Genomic DNA, 22502 nt, shown 5'->3' on the forward strand with positions numbered 1-22502 from the left:
AAGGCATTTAGTTTGGTTTGTGTAGAAAGAGTTTGGGTTTGTTGAGAATGTTTTGCAAAATATCCAGTCTTTCAATGAATTGGTCCACATCATGTGCTTCATCCAAGAAACATTTCAAATGCATTACATTCTAAAATATATATTTTTCCAAAATTTAAAGAGGCACATAATATTTGAGGATTATTCAATCACTGTTTAACATTTTATGTATTAAAATCACAGATTCTATATCAGTACTGTAGGGGCCAAGGGCAGGCTGTCCCAAGATGGGACACTTTGGCATGAAGATTATTTTGAGTTCAAAAGCAATCAAAACCCAGCAGATTCAGGAAAAGCTCTTTACCTCCCCACAACTGGGAGGTATCTAAAAAGAATTTAGATAGAGGACTGCTCCAGGAAAAGAGTTATTGCCATAGATTACTACATTATACTATGAACTAGTTTTGATAGACAGGGAGGAACCTAGCAAGGTCTGTTTGATCAAAGTCTTCTATGTCCCATTGTTTCTGAAAGGCCCAGCAAACATTTATTAAACATTTACTCTTTTTCATCTTCCTGTGAATTGCGCTCCTTTTCTTTGAGATCCCAGATCTCTGTCCCCTTCTCTTTAGTTCAGAATGACATATATACCTTATTTTGCCTGTCTTTGGAATTTCTATGTCTGTTTGGCTTCTGCATACATACAAAATAAAGTTTAATTTTCTTTTGTTAATCTGTCTCATGCCAATTTGATTCTTAGTACAGCCAGAAGGACCATAAGTAGGAAAGGAAATTCTTTTTCCCCAATGGTACCAAAAGATGTGTTCATTTTCTCATAAATTCTTATACCTTTTGACTTTTTGAACTTTGAAATTTTGGCCTATTTGTCTAGCCCTCAAAGAAGTTTTAACTTTTTTAATTTTGAAAGTGGTCATATAATTTAACACATTAAATTTCTTGAAGGCATTGGAATTGTTAGAGGGTATTGACAGAATCATCTATTTCTTTACAAGCAGTGTGAAAAATAAATTATCACTAAATTATTTATTTTACTAAAGTTCTGCTGCAGATGTTCTTTTTGAATATCCATTTACTTTTCTGCTGTGTCTACAGAGCTATTGCCTTCACTTGAAAAGTATAGGTAATTTTAGGATATAGGCTAAGTCTCTTGCTTATCTCAGATGGCTTTGGGCTTGTTTTCAGTTTCTGTACATTGTGCTTGAAATTTTAGGTAAATAATACTCTAATTCTACACTCTGATTTTGATAAAAACTAGCAAGTTTAAAAATACATGTTTTATGTACACTTAAGGAGAATGATCATGCAATAAGTCTAAAGACTTTTTTGTTGTCCATAGAGATGTTATTGGGGAGACATACTGTTTTTACTTTACTCTTATTCTTTCACTTTTATGTCAGTCTTCACTTGATTGATCTTTTCTATAATTCAAAAATTCAAATTACGATAATGGTGCATGAGAAGTGTTATAAGATGAAAACCAAACTGATGGTACAAATAAGATGCAACATTCAAAAATGGAAAGATAGATGTTAGTTCATTAAAATGTAAATAGACAACTGAGAAAGGTATCTGCTAGATAAATGTCAAAGGATTAAAATCATGGATGTGCCATCAAGGTACATTTAAGAATCATTTAAAATTCCTAAGAAGGGGCGCCTGGGTGGCTCAGTCGTTAAGCGTCTGCCTTCAGCTCAGGTCATGATCCCAGGGTCCTGGGATCGAGCCCCGCATCGGGCTCCCTGCTCAGCGGGAAGCCTGCTTCTCCCTCTCCCACTCCCCCTCTGCTTGTGTTCCTTCTCTTGCTGTCAAATAAATAAATAAAATCTTAAAAAAAAAAATAAATAAAATAAAATAAAATTCCTAAGAAAATGAACAGCACAATTAGAAAAATAAATGAAGGAGATAAGCAGGCAATTGACCGAAAAAAAAAAAAAAAGAGCCAGAAACTGTGGAAATTTCATGCTGCATCTATTATTTTCACATATAGATAAGATGTACTGTATATAATCAGCTTCCAGGATGAGTTTGGGCCTCAGGAAATAAGATATAGTGTGCCTCTACCTAAAAGTCAAAGCCATAAAATTGAATATAAATCTGGGAATATTTATATGAAATTTTGACACCTTAATTTATATTACTTCTGTATTCTTGAGGTCAGTATTTATTTAGAGTGGTATGTATGCAATAACTCCTAGGAATCCTTGACCAAAGGATAGCATTCCCTTACACTATCTTTTTTTTTTTTTTAAAGATTTTATTTATTTATTTGACAGAAAGAGACACAGCGAGAGAGGGAACATAAGCAGGGGGAGTAGGAGAGGGAGAAGCAGGCTTCCCGTGGAGCAGGGAGCCCGATGTGGGCTCGATCCCAGGACCCTGGGATCATGACCTGAGCCGAAGGCAGATGCTTAACGACTGAGCCACCCAGGCGCCCCTCCCTTACACTATCTTAACTCTCAAAAAATATATTTGTAAATTTGAATGAAGTTTATAAAAATATGTTTAAACCTACTAGTAGTTCAAGAAAGGAAAATTAATAGCACCTACCTCACAGAATTATTGAGAGGATTATATAATTATTATATGTGAAGCACTTAATGCTTGGCACACTGTAAACCTTACTTAGTGTTAGGTATTACTATTATTAAATTAATACTATTAATAAACACTATCTCATTTTTACTTATATTGACAAGGACTAAAGTAAATTTTTAACCCGTAGTATGATGTCAGATACGTTATGCATTTTATTATATATTTATTGAGTTATTTTGATAAGGAGCAAATCCAATATGTGCAGGTGAGTCCTTGGCGTTTTTTGACAGGGAGCAATGGCAAGTGGTACATAGCTTTCCTTAGGAAAAATGGTAATTCTACAGGGAGTGATGATTTGGGGATTTGTTTATTCCTTTTGCTGCAGTGTATGAACCCGGGTAAATTTAGTTACAGAGTATATTACCGGGTTTTAACTAAGCCAACCATTACAAAATGATCATATGTCTTGCTGAAAGGAAATTGCAGATTATAGTTGTAAAGACGCAAGTACAAGCAAACAGTATCAGTTCATTCTTTTTTAAAAATTTATTTATTTGTCAGAGAGAGAGAAAGAGAGTGAGCACAAGCAGGGGGAGTGGTAGGCAGAGGGAGAAGCAGGCTACCGGCTGAGCAAGGAGCCCTACGCGGAACTCGATCCCAGGACCCTGGGATCATGACCTGCGCTGAAGGCAGACACTTAACTGACTAGCCACCCAGGCATCCTGAGTATCAGTTGATTCTTATCATCTTCTTGGCATAAACCTCTCTTTAGCACTTGTTTTTTAATTCATTATTATGTCATCCCTTTCAGGTTCAGTTTTGGTATTTAAAATGTATATTGCTCTATTATAAAAGTACACATAATACATGTAATTAAATGATACACGAATACTTTTGATTTAAGTATAGGGTCACCAACCTCCTGACTTGTTAGGGAATGCCCTGGGTTTAGTGTGTTTTTCTATAACTATATATAACTTTCTAAAACTATATATATATATAGTTGTTGTTGTTGTTTTGCTTTTTACTGATAGGGATGCATAATAAAAAAAAACTATAGAGACTACTGTTTAAAAATCTGTTTATGATCCTTCCCAGGGGGTAAGAATGAGATAAACCTGGCCCAGCTAAGACTGATGAGTCTGATCACTTTACCTCCAAGTGATTAGTCAAATTTGTGGGAATTTCAAACATAACCTAGTAGGACAAGAGGATCCCCCAAAAAGAATGCACTGCTTAAATCCTGAGTTAACTGCCTTCAGCAAATTGAAAAGGCCAAACCCAGAGCAGTTTGTTTAGTAATTGCAAACTGAATGAAATAGGAGGGTTACTTAAGGTCACTATTAAGAACAAGATTTTCTCAGAGTAAAAGAATTGCTAGTGATGACAGGTCTCCCAACATGTCCTTTGAAGAGTCTGTGGTTACGATCATAAGGAATAGGAAAGACAACTCCTTGACCCAGAATTTATTCTTCTTGCCAATGAGGGGAAGCCCCACTCAGTAAGGCAGAGGTACTCCACCTATCAAGCTTCTGTTCACAACTTCAGCATAGAGAAGTCTGCAAATAGAGACCCCCTTTTCTAAGAACTACCACTACTTGCAAGTTTCCATAGCAGTGCCAATTTAATATTCTGAGAAATATTTCTTCAAAATCAGAGGATATAATTCTATAAAAATTCATTTTTATGTGTTCTGTAGAATTTAAATTAATCTGATCTAAGGAAACATGCTTTTGAATGAATAAGGTGTCTGAAGAAGATAAGGAGGTGATTATATTAAAAATCAGGCTATTTTAATTATTCATGAAAAAGTTTAATTCAAAAAAATCCACAAAGACAACACAAAAATAAACAATACAAAATATATGTATATGTATCAGTTTACCTTTAGGTTATTTCATACTGTAAGTTAAGGAGTAATTAATTATGGATTTGAATTTTAACAATGCAATAGTTAAACAAATAGCAATACTTTACCAAAAATATAACGATTCCATATACATGATGACAAATAGCAGTGTGATGGTTAATTTTATGTGTCAGTATGGCTAGACTATGGTGACACTCTATGTGTCAGTGTGGCTAGACTATGGTGGTGTTTGGTGAAACACTAATCTAGCTATTGCTGTAAAGGTATTTTTTAGATATGATTAACTCCACAATCAGTTGACTTTAAGTAAAACAGATTACCCTCCATATGAGGGTGGGCTGCATCCAATTAGTTGAAGGCATTTAGAGCAAAGACAGATTTCCTGAAGAAAGAATTCTGCTTTCAGATTGCAACATAGAAATTCTGCCTGATTTCCAAGACTTCAGATGTAAGACTGCAACAGCAACTCTTACTTGAATCTCCACTCTGCCAGCTTGCCCTACAGATTTCGGACTTGCTAACTTACAGTTGTGTAAGCCAATTCTATAAAACCTCTCCTCTTTGTCTCTGTCTCTGTCTCTCTCTCTCTCTGTTGGTTCTGTTTTTCTGGAGAACCTTGACTAATACAAACAGATCTGAAATATAAAATAATTTGGCTTTTTTTTTAAGAATAACAACAATCCTCCAGCTATGTGGAAATTCTTAGGTATATGGCAGTATAAACAAAACAACTCTCAGTCATGTTAAAAATACATTTAGGGGTGCCTGGATGGCTCAGTCAGTTAAGCATCTGACTCTTGATTTCACCTCAGGTCATGATCTCAGGGTCATGAGATCAAGCCCTACGTCAGACCCCGCACTGAGCATGGAGTCTGCTTGACATTCTCTCCCTCTGCTCCTCTCCTGCTTGCTCTCTCTTTCTCTCAAAAAAAATTTCTGTTTACAAATATATTTAAAAATTATTTTTAATACTTATAGTGGAGGTAGTTGGTGGTTGCTTTAGTTGAGAAGAAATAGATCTAGATATTTTAGCCCATAGAAGTCAACAATTCAACATAACTGATTTTTAAAACTGAATTCATTGAATAATTTGAGTTTCTTTTTTTTTTTTTTTATAATCTTCAGACAAAAGAAATGGCAGGATTGACTGATTCTTTGGTTTGTAGAGGTGTTGTTAACTATACTACAGTTGTATAGGTTTTAAAAGGTATACTCTTTATATCCTGTTATTTTATACAGGGCACATTTTAAAATAAAATCTCCTAAAAGAACATACATTTACCTTTTGAAGGTTTAAAATTTAATTGATTTCCCTTTTAGTTTAATCTGTTCCTATCCATTTCCCCAACTATTGATATGACATTACACGCTATCTGAAACTTTCCTCAATAACATTTTGTTTCTGAATAATGTTGATGATATTCTTAAAGGAAACCACTGGAATATAAGGAAAATATTTAATATCTGAAATGTTCTTTAAGTCTACTGTAACTAAAATGACAATCTAGAAAATTAGAGAGTGGGACTCTTGATACAATGTAAAATTGCATTAAAAAAATCCTTAATTTTTTCTTTTTTTACTGTTACCCTTCTATACTCAATACATCTTTTGTTAAAATCAGGCATTAAATTTAGATAACAGATAAGAGTGTAGAAGTTTTAAGAGTTAAACTGATGAGAGTTACGTTTAGTCATAAACTGCTTGTTTATTGTCATGTCTGAGAACTTTTCTTATATATGAATGATAATTAAAATAGTCTCAGAAGAACAGGAACTAGGCACAATGGATTACATGATATCTGCTGAGGTGTCTTCCCCTGTGGATTCCAATCTGGATATTCTGTCAATAAAACACAACAGTTAAAAGCTCCATTTAGTTTCAAGGGGAGGAAGTAATTGAATCAATATTGAAATAGTTTGATACATACTTTCCGGTTTATCACGTTCTTTATTACCTAAGGTAGACAGAAAAATTATAGAATTAAAGGCATTCACTTGTGGGTGCCTGGGTGGCTCAGTTGGTTGAGTGACTGTCTTTGGCTCAGGTCATGATCCTGGAGTCCCAGGATCGAGTCCTGCATCGGGCTCCCTGCTCGGCGGGGAGTCTGCTTCTCCCTCTGCCCCTCACCCCTCTCATACTCTCTCTCATTCTCTATCTCTCAAATAAATAAATAAAATCTTTTAAAAAAAAGGCATTCACTTGCCTTTCTGGTTTTTTAAATAAGGTAATAAACTTAGGAAACTTAGTTTGGCTTTAAACTTAGTTTAACTTAAGAAAATGAAAGCTTCCTCCATAAATCCCTCAGTGCTTAAAAATCTATATGATGCCTTCTGCCAACAAAGTCATGTCAACAGGTATTTCTAGAGTAGCTTTCACGTTGAAGGCAAAAAAGACTACAATTGACAAAACTATATAAACTAGTTGACTTTACTTGTGACACTCTGCCATGCCCATTTAAATTCCCTGAAAGAGAATGTAATTCCTTCATGTTGACTTTTTGGTTCCCAGAGCCCTCCATTAAATATCTCATTCATTTCTGGTGTGGCTCTTGCTCCAAATTTTGCTCTGTGTCTTTCCCTCATCAAGTTTTTTCCCTCTATTTAATAAGATCCTGCAGTTGGTTAGGAATTCATTTGTTTAATTTCTTTCATTTGTTTATTCACTTTTTGAGTGTGTACTGTGTATTGAACATAATTCTAGGATTTAGATATAATAGTTATCAGGAAAAAATAAAGTTTCCTTACAGAAAAGTAAGGGGAGAAAGTCTATCATTAGTCTGCTCCCATCTCTCAAAAAGGAAGTCAACAAAACTAAAAATTGGCTTTATATAAACACTGATCAACATAAAAGAGAGAAGACACAAATCAAAAGTCATAGGACTTAAATGGAACATACCAGAGCAAAGATGTTAATATTTATTTATTTATTTATTTATTTATTTATTTATTTATTTATTTATTTATTGGAGAGAGAAAAGAGACAGAGACAGAGATAATGAGAGAGAGCAGGAGCAGGGAGGAGAGGGAGAAGCAGACTCACCACTGAGCAGGGAGCCTAACGTGGGGCTTAATCCCAGGACCCTGAGATCATGACCTGAGCCGAAGGCAGACACTTAACTGACTGAGCCACCCAGGTGCCCCAAAGATGTTAATTCTTTCCAAATTTATTTATAAATTCAGTGTAATTCCAAAGTCTCCTGTGGAATTGATAAGGTTATCCTAAGGTTAATTTGCAAGAGCAAAAGTTGAGGAAGAGCCAAGTGATTTCTGAACAATTTAGAAAAGAAACAAGTTGGGAGAACACCTCCTGCCAGGTAGCAAAACTTATTGTAGCCTTTGCAGCTTGTGCGGTGCTTTCTTGGAAACCCATTGTCAATAACTGCTTGAATCTTGGGATGGAGAAACTCATGGCAGAAAAGTCCTCATTAAGTAAAACTAGAAAATCCAGATAAAGTACAACAAAACAATGTTTAAGAACCTCAGAGATTTGCTAAAGCAACAAAGACTGGAGGGTCAAGATTTCAGAGCTGGAGATCCACAGAGAATGGACTGATGTTATGAAAGCTGTCTTTTTTTCCCCTGGAGCCATTTGTTCATCTTGGGCCCAGGTCTAGGGCTGAAAATCTGGGCTTTGCCCAGGCAGAGGCTGATTTTGGGGAAACAGAAACCATCGGAGCTTTTGTTGGCCTTGTAGGACCAGAGGGAGAAAATTGGAGAAGTGAGCAGTTTAAGATCCTGGTGAAAGGTAAAGGTGGAGGAATGAGTCCAAGAGATGGCCATTTTGTACTCAAAGTATTTGTTTAATTTTGAAGCTATGAGGAACAGGAGGCTAAAATCCTAGGCTGAAACCTTCTGGAAAACAAAGCCGATTTTTCAGTAATTTCAGAATGCTAAAATAATACGGATTAGAATTAAGAACCTATTAGGGAAAGGCAACAGTGAACGCAGCAATCTCTCAGTGGAAAGCCCTGGAAGTCTGTGCCCTTAGAGCAGAGACAAACAGAGGTGAACCAAGCCTTACATAAATTCTAACCCAGTGTTGACTAAGCTGTGTTTGGATTAAGGTAAACCACCTTGACTCGAACTGTTCAGCAGAGGAAAAGGTAGAACTCTGCATTTTTGTTTTACACGTGTTGTTAGATGTTTAATAGAAACTTATTAGGCATACACCAAGTGTTTTGGCCGTGTACTGCTGTGACACAAACTTCCAGAACAATGGCTTAAAACAATAACAATTTATTATTATTTCTTACAATTATCTGGATTGGCTGGCTCTACAAGACAATTACTCTGCTCTATGTAGTGTCATCAGGACTCAATGACATAGTTGCATTTAGCTGGAGCTCAGTTAGGGTTGCAACAGAAAGATGACCTCTCCTGTTCCAAGGCCTTTCTCCATGTGATCTCTCCAGCAGGTTTAAGTGTGGAATTGAAATTCTGGGGGGCTTCCAACAGAGCAAAAGCAGAAGCTGCCAAGTCTCTTCTAAAGGGTAGGCCCAGAACTGGCACAATATCAAGGCCTCATTGAAGAGGAGGAGAAATAGTGTCCACTTTTTTGGGAGGAGTGGCTTATGTGTAAAGGAGGGGAGGAATTATTAGTGTCCATCTTTAAAGATAATTCACCACACCAAGAAACAGAGCATGTTACCAAAACCAAGAGAAAACAAAACAATTTTGATACTAGAAACAGACCCACAGGTGATCCAGATGCTAGAGATTTCAGAAAGAGGTTAGAGTATTTGAGGCTGGTAATCATGGCGCATAGTGTATCAAAGGGAGGATAACAACAACAGCAACAAAAATGGTAGGGGAGAAAAGCAAGGGCCAGATTGATCATAACTGGACTTACTGGCCTTGGAATAGAATCATATTTTTCTTTAATTGGAGTAAGAAGCAATTGAGGAATTTTTAAGAAAAGGATTTGGCCTGGATTTTCTTTCTGTAAAACAATTTGGAGGAGGAGAGGTGGGAGATTACTAGCTCAGGCAAGAAATGACAGTGGCTTGGATACTGGGCAGGAAGGGGAAGTTAAAAAAAAAAAGTGTATCATTGTTATCTTTATGTCCCTTTAACTAGAAAACATTAGTTTGCAAATAGGAGATATACAATGGATTGATTGATTGATTGATTGATTGATTGATTTATTTATTTATTTATTTATTTTAAGATTTTATTTGACAGAGAGAGACACAGTGAGATAGGGAACACAAGCAGGGGGAGTGGGAGAGGGAGAAGCGGGCTTCCCGGCAGAGCAGGAAGCACGATTCAGGGCTCGATCCCAGGACCCTGGGATCATGACCTGAGCTGAAGGCAGACCCTTAACAACTGAGCCACCCAGGAGCCCTTGGATATATTTTTTAAACTGCTTTGAATGAAATTTAAAATTAGAGGGATGATACTTCTGATTCATTGTTTAACTGAAGTATATTATCAATATGAGAGTATGTATGCCTCATAAATGGAAAGATTGATGAATTATTACAAAGTGAACACATGTAGGTAAACAAAGCATAGGTCTAGAAAGTCCTTCTGGTATCCTCTTCTATTTAATTAACTCCTCTTTGCTCTCTAAAGGTAACCACTATCCTGACTCCAAATGTAGATTAGTTTTGCCTGATATTCTGATACTTGAACTTTATATAAAGAAATCATTTAATATACATTATTTTTGTGTCTGTCTTCTTTCATGGCACCAAATCATCTTTCTTTCTTTTTTTTTTTTTTACAATTTTCAGATCATCTCCTCTCTTCACTGTTTCACTGAAAATTCTTTTTCAATCAAGAATTTATGCACTTATCTTTTAAAAAAAATCTTTGTTCTGAGAGCCAAAAGACTGATAAAGGAAGAGAAACATATTAGCTTTAAATCATAATTAATTTGCACATTGATTAATGTATTACTTCTGCATGAGTCACTATTTTGATAACTAATAATAATAACTAATAACTAATACAAATAAGAAAAATTTCAATGAACAGATATTTTGAGTATAGTAGCAAACTGGATCACAGTTATACCTTACTCCTTTCTGTCCTTTAGCTTGAGAAGAAAAATAATCACTGAAGAAGGGAGGGATCATCTGAGTTTAAATACGATAATTTATGACAAATGATTTATATCATCATATAGCAGCAAATATTATCAATAATTATTTATGCACTTGAGGATCCAAATTTTAAAATACTATTAATTTATGGAAACCCTTCTCCAAATAGAATGTTACGATTATTTTTTTTCCTTTTTCCTTACAGCAGAGATTCTCTTTGCAAGTTTCTTCTTCTGCACACAAAGAGCAGGCTACTCTTTAGTGTAAGGGGGCTTATTTGGAAAATTTCCTCTGTAAAAAAGAGAATAATTGATTAGCCAAATGACTATTAATTGCTCTAATTTTGTGCATGAATTTATGCAAGTTGTTTTGGTCACTCACTCATGAATATTTAAAAGGAAAAATAACAACTTTTGTCCCAATTTTATGCTCCTTTTGTTTGTAAAAAGAAACCATTAAAACTGTTTACAAGATGTTCCTAATCCACATGGCAGTTATATTCTCAAATATTCTGTAAAATACAAATTAGATGTGAACCCCTTGTAATTATGCATGTTGATAGCCACAGAGTTTTTGTTGTAAACACTGTGATTATCTCTTGATTTTGTAAATAGAATGAATAAAATTTAAATTGCAAGCGGAAACATATGCTTTATGTTCAATACCATAGTTCTTATCTAGTTCTTTTGGTGATGTATCAATAAGACTTGGCAGCTATTATGCCTGCTTTTCTCCCATCTCTGTATCTGTGGAAGACTTTAAAAAGTGTTAATTACCTAGAGTACACAAAGGAAACCATTAATAACATGAGTAGTATTCCATTAAAAAATATGCGGCAATTTATTTATCTATTCATTTGTTGATGAACCTTTAGGGTATTCCAAATAAAGTTACTATGCACATTTTGAACATTCATATATAAGTATTTACATGGACCTACGTTTCCTTGGATAAAAGAATGAATAGATCATATGGTAGATACATATTTGACTTTTCAAGTAACTTCCACACAGTTTTTTCAAAGTTGTTGTAATGCTTTATATTTCTACCAGCAGTGTTGAGAATTCTAGTTGCTTCACTTCCTTGTCAGGGCTTGTATTGGCCAGTCTTTAGCCATTCTAATTGTGTAGTGGCATTCATGGTGGTTTTAATTTGTGTTTCCCTAATGATTAATGATGTTGAGCATTTTTTCATGTGCTTATTTGCCATCTGCATGTCTTCTTTATTGATCTTTTGTCCACTTAAAAAAATTGAGTTTTAAGTTTTTCTAATATTGAATTGTGAGAGTTCATCCTATATTCTCTATATAAGCCCTTTATTAGATAAGCTTTACAAAGACTTTCTTCCCGTCCATGGCATGTTCTTTTTATTCTCTTACCAGTGTCTTTGAATAGCATTAATTTTAAATTTTAATGAAATCCATCTTATCAATTTGTTTTTTTATGGATCATGGTTTTGATGTGGTAGCTAAAAAAAATCTGGCTATTTTAAGGTTACAAAGATTTCATCTGTGTTTTCTTCCAACAGTTTCACAATTTTGGTTTTTACATTTAGGTTTATGATCCATTTTGAGTTCATTATTATAGGTTGTGTGTTGTATAGATCTAAGTTTACTTAGAATGACAAACAGTACCAGCATCATTTATTAAAAAATATTTTTTTCCACTGCATTGCTTTTGTTCATTTTTGGAAAATTAGTTGAACATATGTGGACCACCATGTGTAAGTTTATTTCTGGACTCCACATTCTGTTCCACTGATGTATTTGTTTAACTTTACATCAATTGTTGTGATTATTCTAGCATTAATAATTCTTGGAAACAATAGTGTTTAGCCCTTCTGGGGCACCTGGGTGGCTCAGTCAGTTAAGTGTGTGCCTTCAGCTCAGGTCATGATGTCAGGGTCCTGGGATCGAGCCTGGTGTTGGGCTCCCTGCTCAGTAGGGAGTCTGCTTCTCCCTCTCTCTGCTGCTCCTCCCAGCTCGTGCTCTCTCTCTCTCTCTCAAAAGAAAGAAAAAAATCTTAAAAAAAATAGTGTTAGCCCTTCAAATTTTTTTTTTTTCAGAGTTGATTTGGCTATTAAAAGTCCTTTTCGGGCACCTGGGTGGCTCAGATGGTTAAGCGTCTGCCTTCGGCTCAGGTCATGATCCCAGAGTCCTGGGATCGAGTCCCACATCGGGCTCCTGGCTCAGCGGGGAGCCTGCTTCTCCCTCTGACCCTCTCCCCTCTCATGCTGTTTCTCGCTCACTCGCTCGCTCTCTAAAAAATAAATAAAATCTTTAAAGAATAATAATAATAAAAATAAAATAAAAGTCCTTTTCATTTCCATATGAATTTTATGATCAGTTCGTCAATTTCTACAATAAAAATCTGGAATTTTTGTTGGAATTCTATTGAGTCTATAGATCAGTGAAAATTATGTCTTAACAATATTGAGTCTTTTAATCCATTAACAAGGTATAATCTCTTCAATTATTTGTATCTTTGTTAATTTCTGTCATGAATATTGTGTAGTTTTCAGTGTGGAGGTCTTTCATGTCTTCTGCCTGGTTTATTCCTAGATAGTTAATATTTTTTGATGCTGTTATAAATGGTATTATTATTTTAATTTAATTTATGATTATTTATTGCTAGTATATGAACATGTAACTGAGTTTTGTATATTGATCTTGTGTCCTGAAAAATTACTAAGTTCACTTAATAGTTTTAGAAGAATTTTCAGATTTCATTGAATTTTTTTTATATAGACCTGTAGAACAGAAGTCAGCGAAGTATGGCCCATAGGCCAAGTCTGGCCTATTTTTGTGCCGTCTGCAAGCAAAGAATTTTTTTTTTTTTTACATGTTTAATGGGTTCTTTAAAACAAAATAAAAACAAAGATGAAGGTAGCAATATATATGGCATGCAAAGCTTAATATATTTACTCTCTGGTACTTTACAGAAATTTTTTTTTTTACTATTGGTATAATATTACATATAGGTTTTTCACAGCTGTCCTTTATTAGGTTTAGGAAGTTCCCTTCTATTTCCAGTTTTCTGAGAGCTTATATCAGGAATGAATGCTTAGCTTTTTCTCAATCTATTGAGATGATCATGTGATCTTTATTTTTAGGTTGATTAATATGGTGAAATACATTGATTGATGTATTTATTTTTTTTAATTTTTTATTTATTTTATTTTTTATTTTTTAAAGATTTTATTTATTTATTTGACAGAGAGATAGAGAGAGAACACAAGTAGGCAGAGAAGTAGGCAGAGGGAGAGGGAGAAGCAGGCTCCCCGCAGAGCAGGGAGCCCGATGCGGGACTCGATCCCAGGACCCTGGGATCATGACCTGAGCCGAAGGCAGCCGCTTAACCGACTGAGCCACCCAGGCACCCGATTGATGTATTTAGAATGTTAAACCACCTCTATATGCCTGGAATAAACTCCATTTGGACAAGGTGTCTTAGGCTTTTACTATATTGATGGATTCAAATACTAAATTTTGATTAGGATTCTTGTACATATATTCACAGGAGATATTGCTCTGTGGTTTTCCTTCATTTCATTTATCCTTTGCAATTTGTGTCCTTGGAGGAATTTTTCCATTTCACCAAGTTGCCTCTTGATTGATTAACCCCACTTTCATTTTTTTTTTTTTTTTGAAAGAGAGAGAGCACACACATGAGACTGCCATGTGTGAGTAGTGGAGGAGGGGCAGAGAGAGAATTTTAAGCAGGTTCCACACTCAGTGCAGAACCTGATGCAGGTCTCTGTCTCACAACCCTGAGATCATGACCTAAGCCAAAATCAAGAGTCAGAGGTTTAACTGACTGAGCCACTCAGACACCCCAACCTCACTGTCATTTTGAAATGACTTTCTTTAGCTCTAGTATTATTCTTTGTTCTAAAATCCATATTATTTGTTATTAGACCCTGCTGCTTTCTTTTGACTAATGTTAGCATAGTAAACCTTTTTCCATTCTTGTACTTTTAATCTATTTCTGTGTGTTTCGTTGTTTATTTAAATTCCAGTATAGTTAACATATAGTGTTATATTAGCTTCAGGTGTACAGTTTAGTGATTCAATAATTCTATATATTACTCAGTGTTTATCATAATAAGTGTACTCTTTAATCTCTGTCACCTATTTCACTGATTCCTCCAACTACCTCCCCTCTGGTAACCCATCAGTTTGTTCTCTATAGTTAACTATCCATTTTTTTATTTGTCTCTTTGTTAATTTGTTTGTTTTGTTTCTTAGAGTCCACATATGAGTGAAATCATATGATATTTGTCTTTCTCTGACTTATTTCACTTAGCATTATACTCTCTAGATCCATCCTTGTTGTTGCAAATGACAAGATTTCATTATTTTTTATGGCTGAGTAATATTCCATTGTATATACATACCACTTCTTTATCCATTCATGAATTGATGGACACTTGGGTTGCTTCCATAATTTGGATATTATAAATAAAGCTGCAGTAAACATAGGGGTGCATATGTCTTTTCAAATTAGTGTTTACATATTCTTTGGGTAAAATACCCAGTATTGGAATTACTGGATCATATGGTAATTCTGTTTTTAAGTTTTTGAGGAACCTCCATACGTTTTTCCAGTGACTATACCAGTTTACATTCCCCCCAATAGCACACGAGGGTTCCTTTTTCTCCACATCCTAACCAATACTGGTTGTTTCGTGAGTTTTTGATTTTAGCTATTCTGACAAGTGTGAGGTAATAATTTCATTGTGGTTTTGTTTTGCATTTCCCTGGTGATAAGTGATGTTGAGCATCTTTTCATGTTGGCCACATGTATGTCTTCTTTGGAGAAATTCTGTTCCTGTCTTTGACCCATTTTTAATTGGATTATTTGGTTTTTTGTGTGTGTTGAGTTGTGTAAGTTCTTTATACATTTTGGATACTAACCCTTTATTAGATATATCATTTGCAAATATCTTCTCCCATTCAATAGGTTGTCTTTTAGTTTTGTTGATTGTTTCCTTGACTGTGCTGAAGCTTTTTATTCTGATACAGTCCCAATAGTTTATTTTTACTTTTGTTTCTTTTGGCTTAGGAGACATATCTAGAAAAATGTTGCTATGGTCGATGTCAGAAAAAGTACTGCCTGTGCTCCCTTCTACGATTTTATGGTTTCAGGTCTCACATTTAGGTCTTTAATCAATTTTGAGTTTATTTTTGTATATGGTATAAGAAAGTGGTCCAGTTTCATTCATTTACATATAGGTGTTCAGTTTTTCCAACACCATTTATTGAAGACACTTTTTCCCATTGCATATTCTTGCTTCTTTGTCTATTTTGGGGCTCCCTATTCTGTTCTATTGACCTATGTGTCTTTTTGTGCCAGTATCATACTGTTTTGATTGCTATAGCTTTGTAGTAGATCTTAAAATCTGGGATTGTGATACTTCCAGTTTTGTTCTTCTTTTTCAAGATTGCTTTGGCTATTTGAAGTCTTTTGTCATTATGTACAAACTTTAGGGTTATTTGTTCTAGTTCTGTAAAAAATGCTGTTGGTATTTTGATAGTGACTACATCAAATCTGTAGATTGATTTGGGTAGTATAGACATTTAGCAATATTTGTTCTTCTAATCCATGAAATGGAGTATCTTTCCATTTCTTTGTATTGTCTTCAGTTTCTTTCATCAATGTTTTATAGTCTTTTAACTCTTTGGTTGAGTTCCTGGATATTTTTGTTATTATTATATTATCTTTAAGCTCAACACGGGGTTGAACACACGACCCTGAGAACAAGTCTGGAGCTGAGATCAAGAGTCGGATGCTTAACCAACTGAGCCACCCAGGTGCCCCTTATTATTTTTGGTACAACTGTAAATAGGATTGTTGTAAATGTTAATTTCTCTTTCTGCTACTTCATTATTAGTGTATGGAAATGCAATGGATTTCTGTGCATTGATTTTGTATCCTGCAACCTTACTGAATTCATTTATCAGTTCTAGTAGTTTTTTGGTGGAGTTTAGGGTTTTCTATATATAGTGTCATGTTATCTACAAATAGTGAAAGTTTTATTTTTTTATTTTTTCCTTACCTATTTGGATGCATTTTATTTCTTTTTCTTATCTGATTATTGTGTCCAGGACTTCCAGTATTATGTTGAATAAAGTGATGAGAGAGGACATGCTTGTCTTGTTCCTGATTTTAGGAGAAAAGCTCTCAGTTGTTTTTTTTTTTTATCATTGAGGATGATGACCTTTATTATGTTGAGGTATGTTCCCTTTAAAGCTACTTTGTTAAAGGTTTTTTTTAAAATCATGAATGGATGTTGCACTTTGTCAAATACTTTTTCTGCATCTATTGGAACAATCATGTTTTTTATCCTTTCTCTTACTCATGTGACATATCATGTTAATTGATTTGTGAATATTGAATCACCTTTGTATCCCAGGAATAAATCCCACTTGATTGTGGTGAATGATTTTTTAAATGTATTGTTGGATTCGGTTTGCTAATATTTTGTTGAGCATTTTTGCATCTATGCTCATCAGAGTCATTGGCCCATACTTCTCTTTTTTTTTGTGGTTTCTTTATCTGGTTTTGGTATCAGGTAATAGTCTCATAGAATGAATTTGGAAGTTTTCCTTCTTCTATCTTTTGGAATACTTTGAGAAGACTAGGTATTAACTCTTCTTTAAATATTTGGTAGAATTTGCCTGTGAATCCATCTGGTTCTGAACTTTTGTTTGTTGGAGTTTTTGATTATTGGTTGAATTTCATGGCTGGTAATCAGTCTGTTCAAATTTTCTTATTTCTTCCTGCTTCAGTTTTGGTGGGTTATATGTTTCTAGGAATTTATCCATTTCTTCTGGGTTGTCCAATTTGTTGGCATATAATTTTTCATAATATTTTCTTATAATCCTTTGTATTTCAGTGGTATCAGTTGTTATTTATCCTCTTTCATTTATGATGTTGTTTATTTGAGTCTTCCTTTTTTTGTTGTTTTTTTTGGTGAGTCTGGTTAAAGTTTATCAGTTTTGTTTATCTTTTCAAAGAACCAGCTTCTGATTCATTGATTTGTACTATTGGGTTGTTTTTGTTTTGTTTTGTTTCTTAGTTTCCATTTTATTTATTTCTGCTCTAATATTCATTATTTCCTTCCTTTTGCTGGTTTTGAGTTGTGTTTTCCTTTTTGAGCTCCTATAGGTGTAAGGTTGTTTATTTGAGATTTTTCTTGCTTCTCAAAGCAAGCCTGTATTGCTATAAACTTCCCTCTTAGAGCAGCTTTTGCTTTATCCCAAAGATTTTGGACTATTGTGTTTTCATTTTCATTTGTCTCCATGTATTTTTTATATTTCCCCATTTGAAATCTTGGTTGACCCATTCATTGTTTAGTAGCATGTTATTTAACCTCCATGTATTTATGTTCTTTACATATTTTTTTCTTGTGGTTGATTTTTCATTATTTCTGTCTTTATATTTAAAGTGTGTTTATGTAGGGGCAGAAGGCTGGCTCAGTCAGTGGAGTTTGTGACTTGATCTCAGGGTTGTGAGTTTGAGCCCCACATTGGGTGTAGAGATTACTTAAAAATAAAATTAAAAAAAAATAAAATGTGCTTTTGTAGGCAGCATATAATTGGTTCTTGATTTCTTATCCTTGGAATCTCTGCCTCTTCTTTGGGTTTTTGTATCATTTAAATTTGATGTGATTATTTTTTTTAAGATTTTATTTATTTATTTTGAGAGAGAGAGAGAGTGGGTGTGTGTAGGGGGGGAAGGGGCAGAAGGAGAGGAAGAAAGAGAGAATCTCAAGCAGACTCCAGGCTGAGCGTGGAGCCCAACACAGGGCTTGATCTCATGAACATGAGATCATGACCTAAGCTGAAATCAAGAGTCAGATGCTTAATTGACTGAACCACGCAGGCACCCCGATGTAATTATTGATATAGTTAGGTTTAAGGCTATCATCTTATTTATTCTATTCATCTCCTCTGTTCTTTGTTCCCCTTTTCCTCTTTTTCTGCCTTTCTTTGGATTAATTCAATATTTTTTTAAATCTAATTTTATCTGCTTTGTTGATGCCTTTGCTATAAGTAGTTTTATTATTTAAGTAGTTGGAGCTCATAGTATTCATCTTTTACCTATCACAGTCAGTTTAAATTATTGCACTTAACAGAGTAGAAGAATCTTAATATATTTAGATTTTTCTCTTTTAGCCTTTATGCTGTAGTTAGCACATATTTTAATTTTATGTAGTTGTAACTCTCATAATACATTGCTGTTATCTTTGATTAAACAATTATCCTTGGAAGAGAATTAAATACTAAGACAAACTGTATTACTCATGTAGTTACCATTTCCAGTGGTTTGAAAAAAATCTTTTAATTTTGAAATGTATTTTCAAACGATATAGAATTCTCAGGGGACAATTTTTTTTCTTCCAGTATTTAAAGATATTGCTGTTTTCTCTCTGACATTATTTCCACTGAGAAATCTGCTGTCATCTTTATCTTTGTCCCTCTGTATGTAACATGTCTTAGTTCTCTGACTGCTTTTAAGATTTTCTCTTTATTACTGGTTTTGAAATGTTTTATTATAAAGTGAGTTGGTATAGTTTTCTTCATGTTTCTTGCGACTTGGGATTTGTTAGCCTTTTTGGTTCTGGTAGTTTATAATTTTCCTTAAGCTTGGAAAGTTTTGAGCTATATTTCTTAAAATATTTTCTGGCCCTGCCTTATTCAGGAAATCAATTCTGCCTAAACTTACCTCACAGATAACTGATGCTTTTTTTAATCTTTTTTGGATTTGTTTTCCCTATATATTCTATTTTGGGTGATAATAAATAAGTGTTCAGTAGTTCTGCAATTTCTCTGGTATTTATAAAAACTGTACTTTGCTTGAAGTTTTAAGGCTATGAATTTGTCCTTCTTGTTTTTGTTTCTGATTGAGAGGCAACCAAAGAAAATACAGAGATATACACATTTGTACTTCTCCATAGCAATTTTGGCACATCTCAGATCCTTTTTGCAAATTATGTATATTTGTTCTTTGCCTGTGTTTTCATTTTTTATACATTTTAAAAAAATTTTGGTTGTTAAAAGAGTTGGACTATTAACTGATTTTTATCTTCTTCCTTGTACAGATCTATTGGGATTAGAGTTCCAGAATTTCATTTTTGGGGACTCTCATAGGCTAATGTTATATTTCCATTTATATATGCAACTATTAGCAAGGCAATTAAAAATTATGGTAGTCTTTTCTTAGAAGAATGTGCATTTCACTGTCATTCTCAATCATTTCCTCATCCCAGTTATGTCATATTAGAGAAACATCTGCCAATCTATTTTGTGTTCCAAGTATTTGGATATTACTGTAGCAATGTATTTATATTCTTTTTTTTAACTTAAACAGTTTCCATAATTTTCATTCTCAAGTTTAAGTATTTCATGACAGGTATAATATTTTACATAAGGTAATGTTCTCTCACCACCTTCTATTTTAATGTATTTCTTGAGTAGCACTACAGAGGGAGACTTCAACTTATTAAAAATATACTGGTCTCTTTAGTATAAGGTTCTATTTTGAGAACAATTCTTTTAATTTAAAATATTTTTAATAGCAAAATAACTTACGAAGGTCCATAGTTGCATATGAATATTGCAGTTTCAAATCCCCCAAGTTTAGGACACATTGTCACTGCACAACCAACTTTATATGAATTGGCCCAAACTACCTATAAGGAAAGGAATTTTAAAATAAAATATGCAAAACAACTTTATGCAAACAGTGTATTATGGGAGCAGGTATAATCTTTGTCATGCTACCAAAAATGAATGCACATAACTATACTCTCTGTTTATTTTCTTAGTTTTTTATATTAACTTTAAAACAATTATTTTGTTAAGGCTACTTTCCTGAGGCCTATCTATCTAGTTTTCCTCACTATTAATTCTCATAAATCAAAAGGAGAATACACCATAAAGACAAAATTGTATTTTTTCTAGATGACTTATGAAATATATTTTAATTTTCTCTATGGGCATATTATATAAATGATATCAAAATCAGACTATAAATGAAAACAGTAAAACTTTTATTTCTTTTTCTCAGAAAAATTCTACTTCATTTTTTAAATTTTGTGGTCTTAACCATATTCTTACCTTTGTTAAGTAAGCAAGAGACAGATAAGAATAGAGATTAAGAACATAATGAGTCTTCTGCAAAAGATGCCTGCCACAGAGATGATGTATCTTTATTTTTGTCTAGTTGCAAAGAATAGTAAAGTTATCAAAATGAAGATGACTCCTATGGAAAACTAGACAGGAGAGAGAGAAAAGAGTGAAGATTACTATTTCTTTAGTAATAGTAAGAGATGAGAGAAGAGTAAGAGAGAAGTAAGAGATGAGTGTTGCTTCTAACCATGTGTGTGGCTTTAGAGACTGACAGCAATTCTGAGCTTGTTTCCTACTTAATAAAATGAGATTAAGCTTGATCCTTAAAATATCCTTTTCCTTTTGAATGTTTCAAAAAGTTAAAAAGCCATACAATTGCAAGTATACATTTTTTCCAAGAATTCATGTTTAAAAATTTGGTTCATGAGTATGTGGCTACTCCATGAAATTCTATTTGCTTAATGTATCTAAGTTACGATTCTGTTTTGGCTTTGAGAATGGTAAAAGTAAATATTGACTGTGTAGGTTTAAAATGTATTGCTTTCATTAAAGGGACTAGATGTGACAATATGAACATTGGCTGTAACTTCAATATGAATATCTGCAAATAGTAAATGCAGGAAATTTTTAGCTCATTTTGTTTAGAACATTAAGCAAGATATAGTAGCTGAACAGTAGAAAGAATGCACTCATTCCTAATTACTTAAGCATATGTGTAAATTAGCCAGTGTGGAGTGAGCTTCCAATTCTGATGTAGCAATGATAGTGGAAAAGGAGTATTTGGGAACAGGTTCCTTTTGACTCAAAGCAAAAGAGAGAGACAAAGGATTATATAAAGGCTGTGAGTTAGTCTTAATGCCGTATTAGGGATATAACATTCTGCTTGTTATCAGTACACCTGACATTTGGATTCCATTCTTTTGATTTTCCCAGCAGTAGCCAAACCATATTCTTTGCAGACATCTATCCTGAAAAGGGTTTCCAGACTTACAGTGTCCTATTGTTGGACAATGAGTGAATAGAAGGGGAACATGGAAGCTGCTAATCTCTTTGTTCAGTGCTCCTCTGATAAAAATGACTTGCTTTAAGTCACTATATACTAATACATCTTATACAGATGAGTGAGTTTGGAGAAGAAAGTTAGCTCTTTTTATTGCTTAAATGGAGCTTCCTACGAGTTCAGTGCCATTTTTAGGATTGGTTTTGTTTAAAAGCGACTTCCACTTCTCACCAAAAATTCCCACTGAAATAACCAGAATACTTGGAAAATAATGAGAAATAAAGTGGACATCAGTATCTTGAAAAGGATAATGCCCTCTGCGAGTTGAGGGGAAAGGATTCAGGCAGTACAATTGTCCCAGATTATTGCTTTGAGAGAGTTTCCAGGCCATGGCTGGGAAGTTGGGAGTTAGGAAACCAGCAGAAGCTTGATGGATTCACACAACTGACAGGCAGAGCTGATTGGGGAGACCAAGGAGGCAGGAGTTTAGAGAATATAGTACTGTGGAGGTGAAAATCTCACTGTGATACAACTGTAGAGATCTACAGGGAATCCTCATGGTCAATTCAGCAGAGCATTAATCAGCATGTATATGAAGAAACTACCCAAGGCCTGGGAAAGAACCATTCTAAAAACTAGAAGAAAGATGCTAAGACTTAAACAGGGCGAGGAATAGAGCCTGTTACTACTAGCCACTGGAAAATACCAATTTCTAGGGCATTGGTAGAGTATGCACAAGAGTCTTGCTTTGCAAGAACCAAAAGAATTTAAAAAATTTCAGGTAATGTAACTGTATTCCAGAAGACAGTTCAAGAATATTTAGAGATATATAAATAAACCCAGCATTCAACAAGGCAAAATTTACAAATTTGGGAATATAATAAATTTACCCAGCAGCATGATAAGAAGCAGGAA

General features: G+C 34.2%; 1 protein-coding gene across 1 annotated transcript in view; it reads right to left on the minus strand.

Moving 5' to 3' along the window:
* Positions 1-6153: 6153 nt before the first annotated feature.
* The window catches only part of GLIPR1L1 (GLIPR1 like 1), a 30907-nt gene continuing 14558 nt past the window's right edge, over positions 6154-22502 (minus strand). The window contains 5 exon segments of the mRNA XM_035002879.1: positions 6154-6245; positions 6334-6360; positions 10656-10709; positions 10712-10743; positions 20048-20148. Of these exon segments, the coding sequence (XP_034858770.1) occupies positions 6154-6245; positions 6334-6360; positions 10656-10709; positions 10712-10743; positions 20048-20148 (306 nt within the window).

The sequence above is a fragment of the Mirounga leonina genome, unplaced genomic scaffold (genome assembly GCF_011800145.1).
Source record: "Mirounga leonina isolate KUSES-001 unplaced genomic scaffold, KU_Mleo_1.0 Mir_126, whole genome shotgun sequence".
NCBI classification, from domain to species: domain Eukaryota; kingdom Metazoa; phylum Chordata; class Mammalia; order Carnivora; family Phocidae; genus Mirounga; species Mirounga leonina.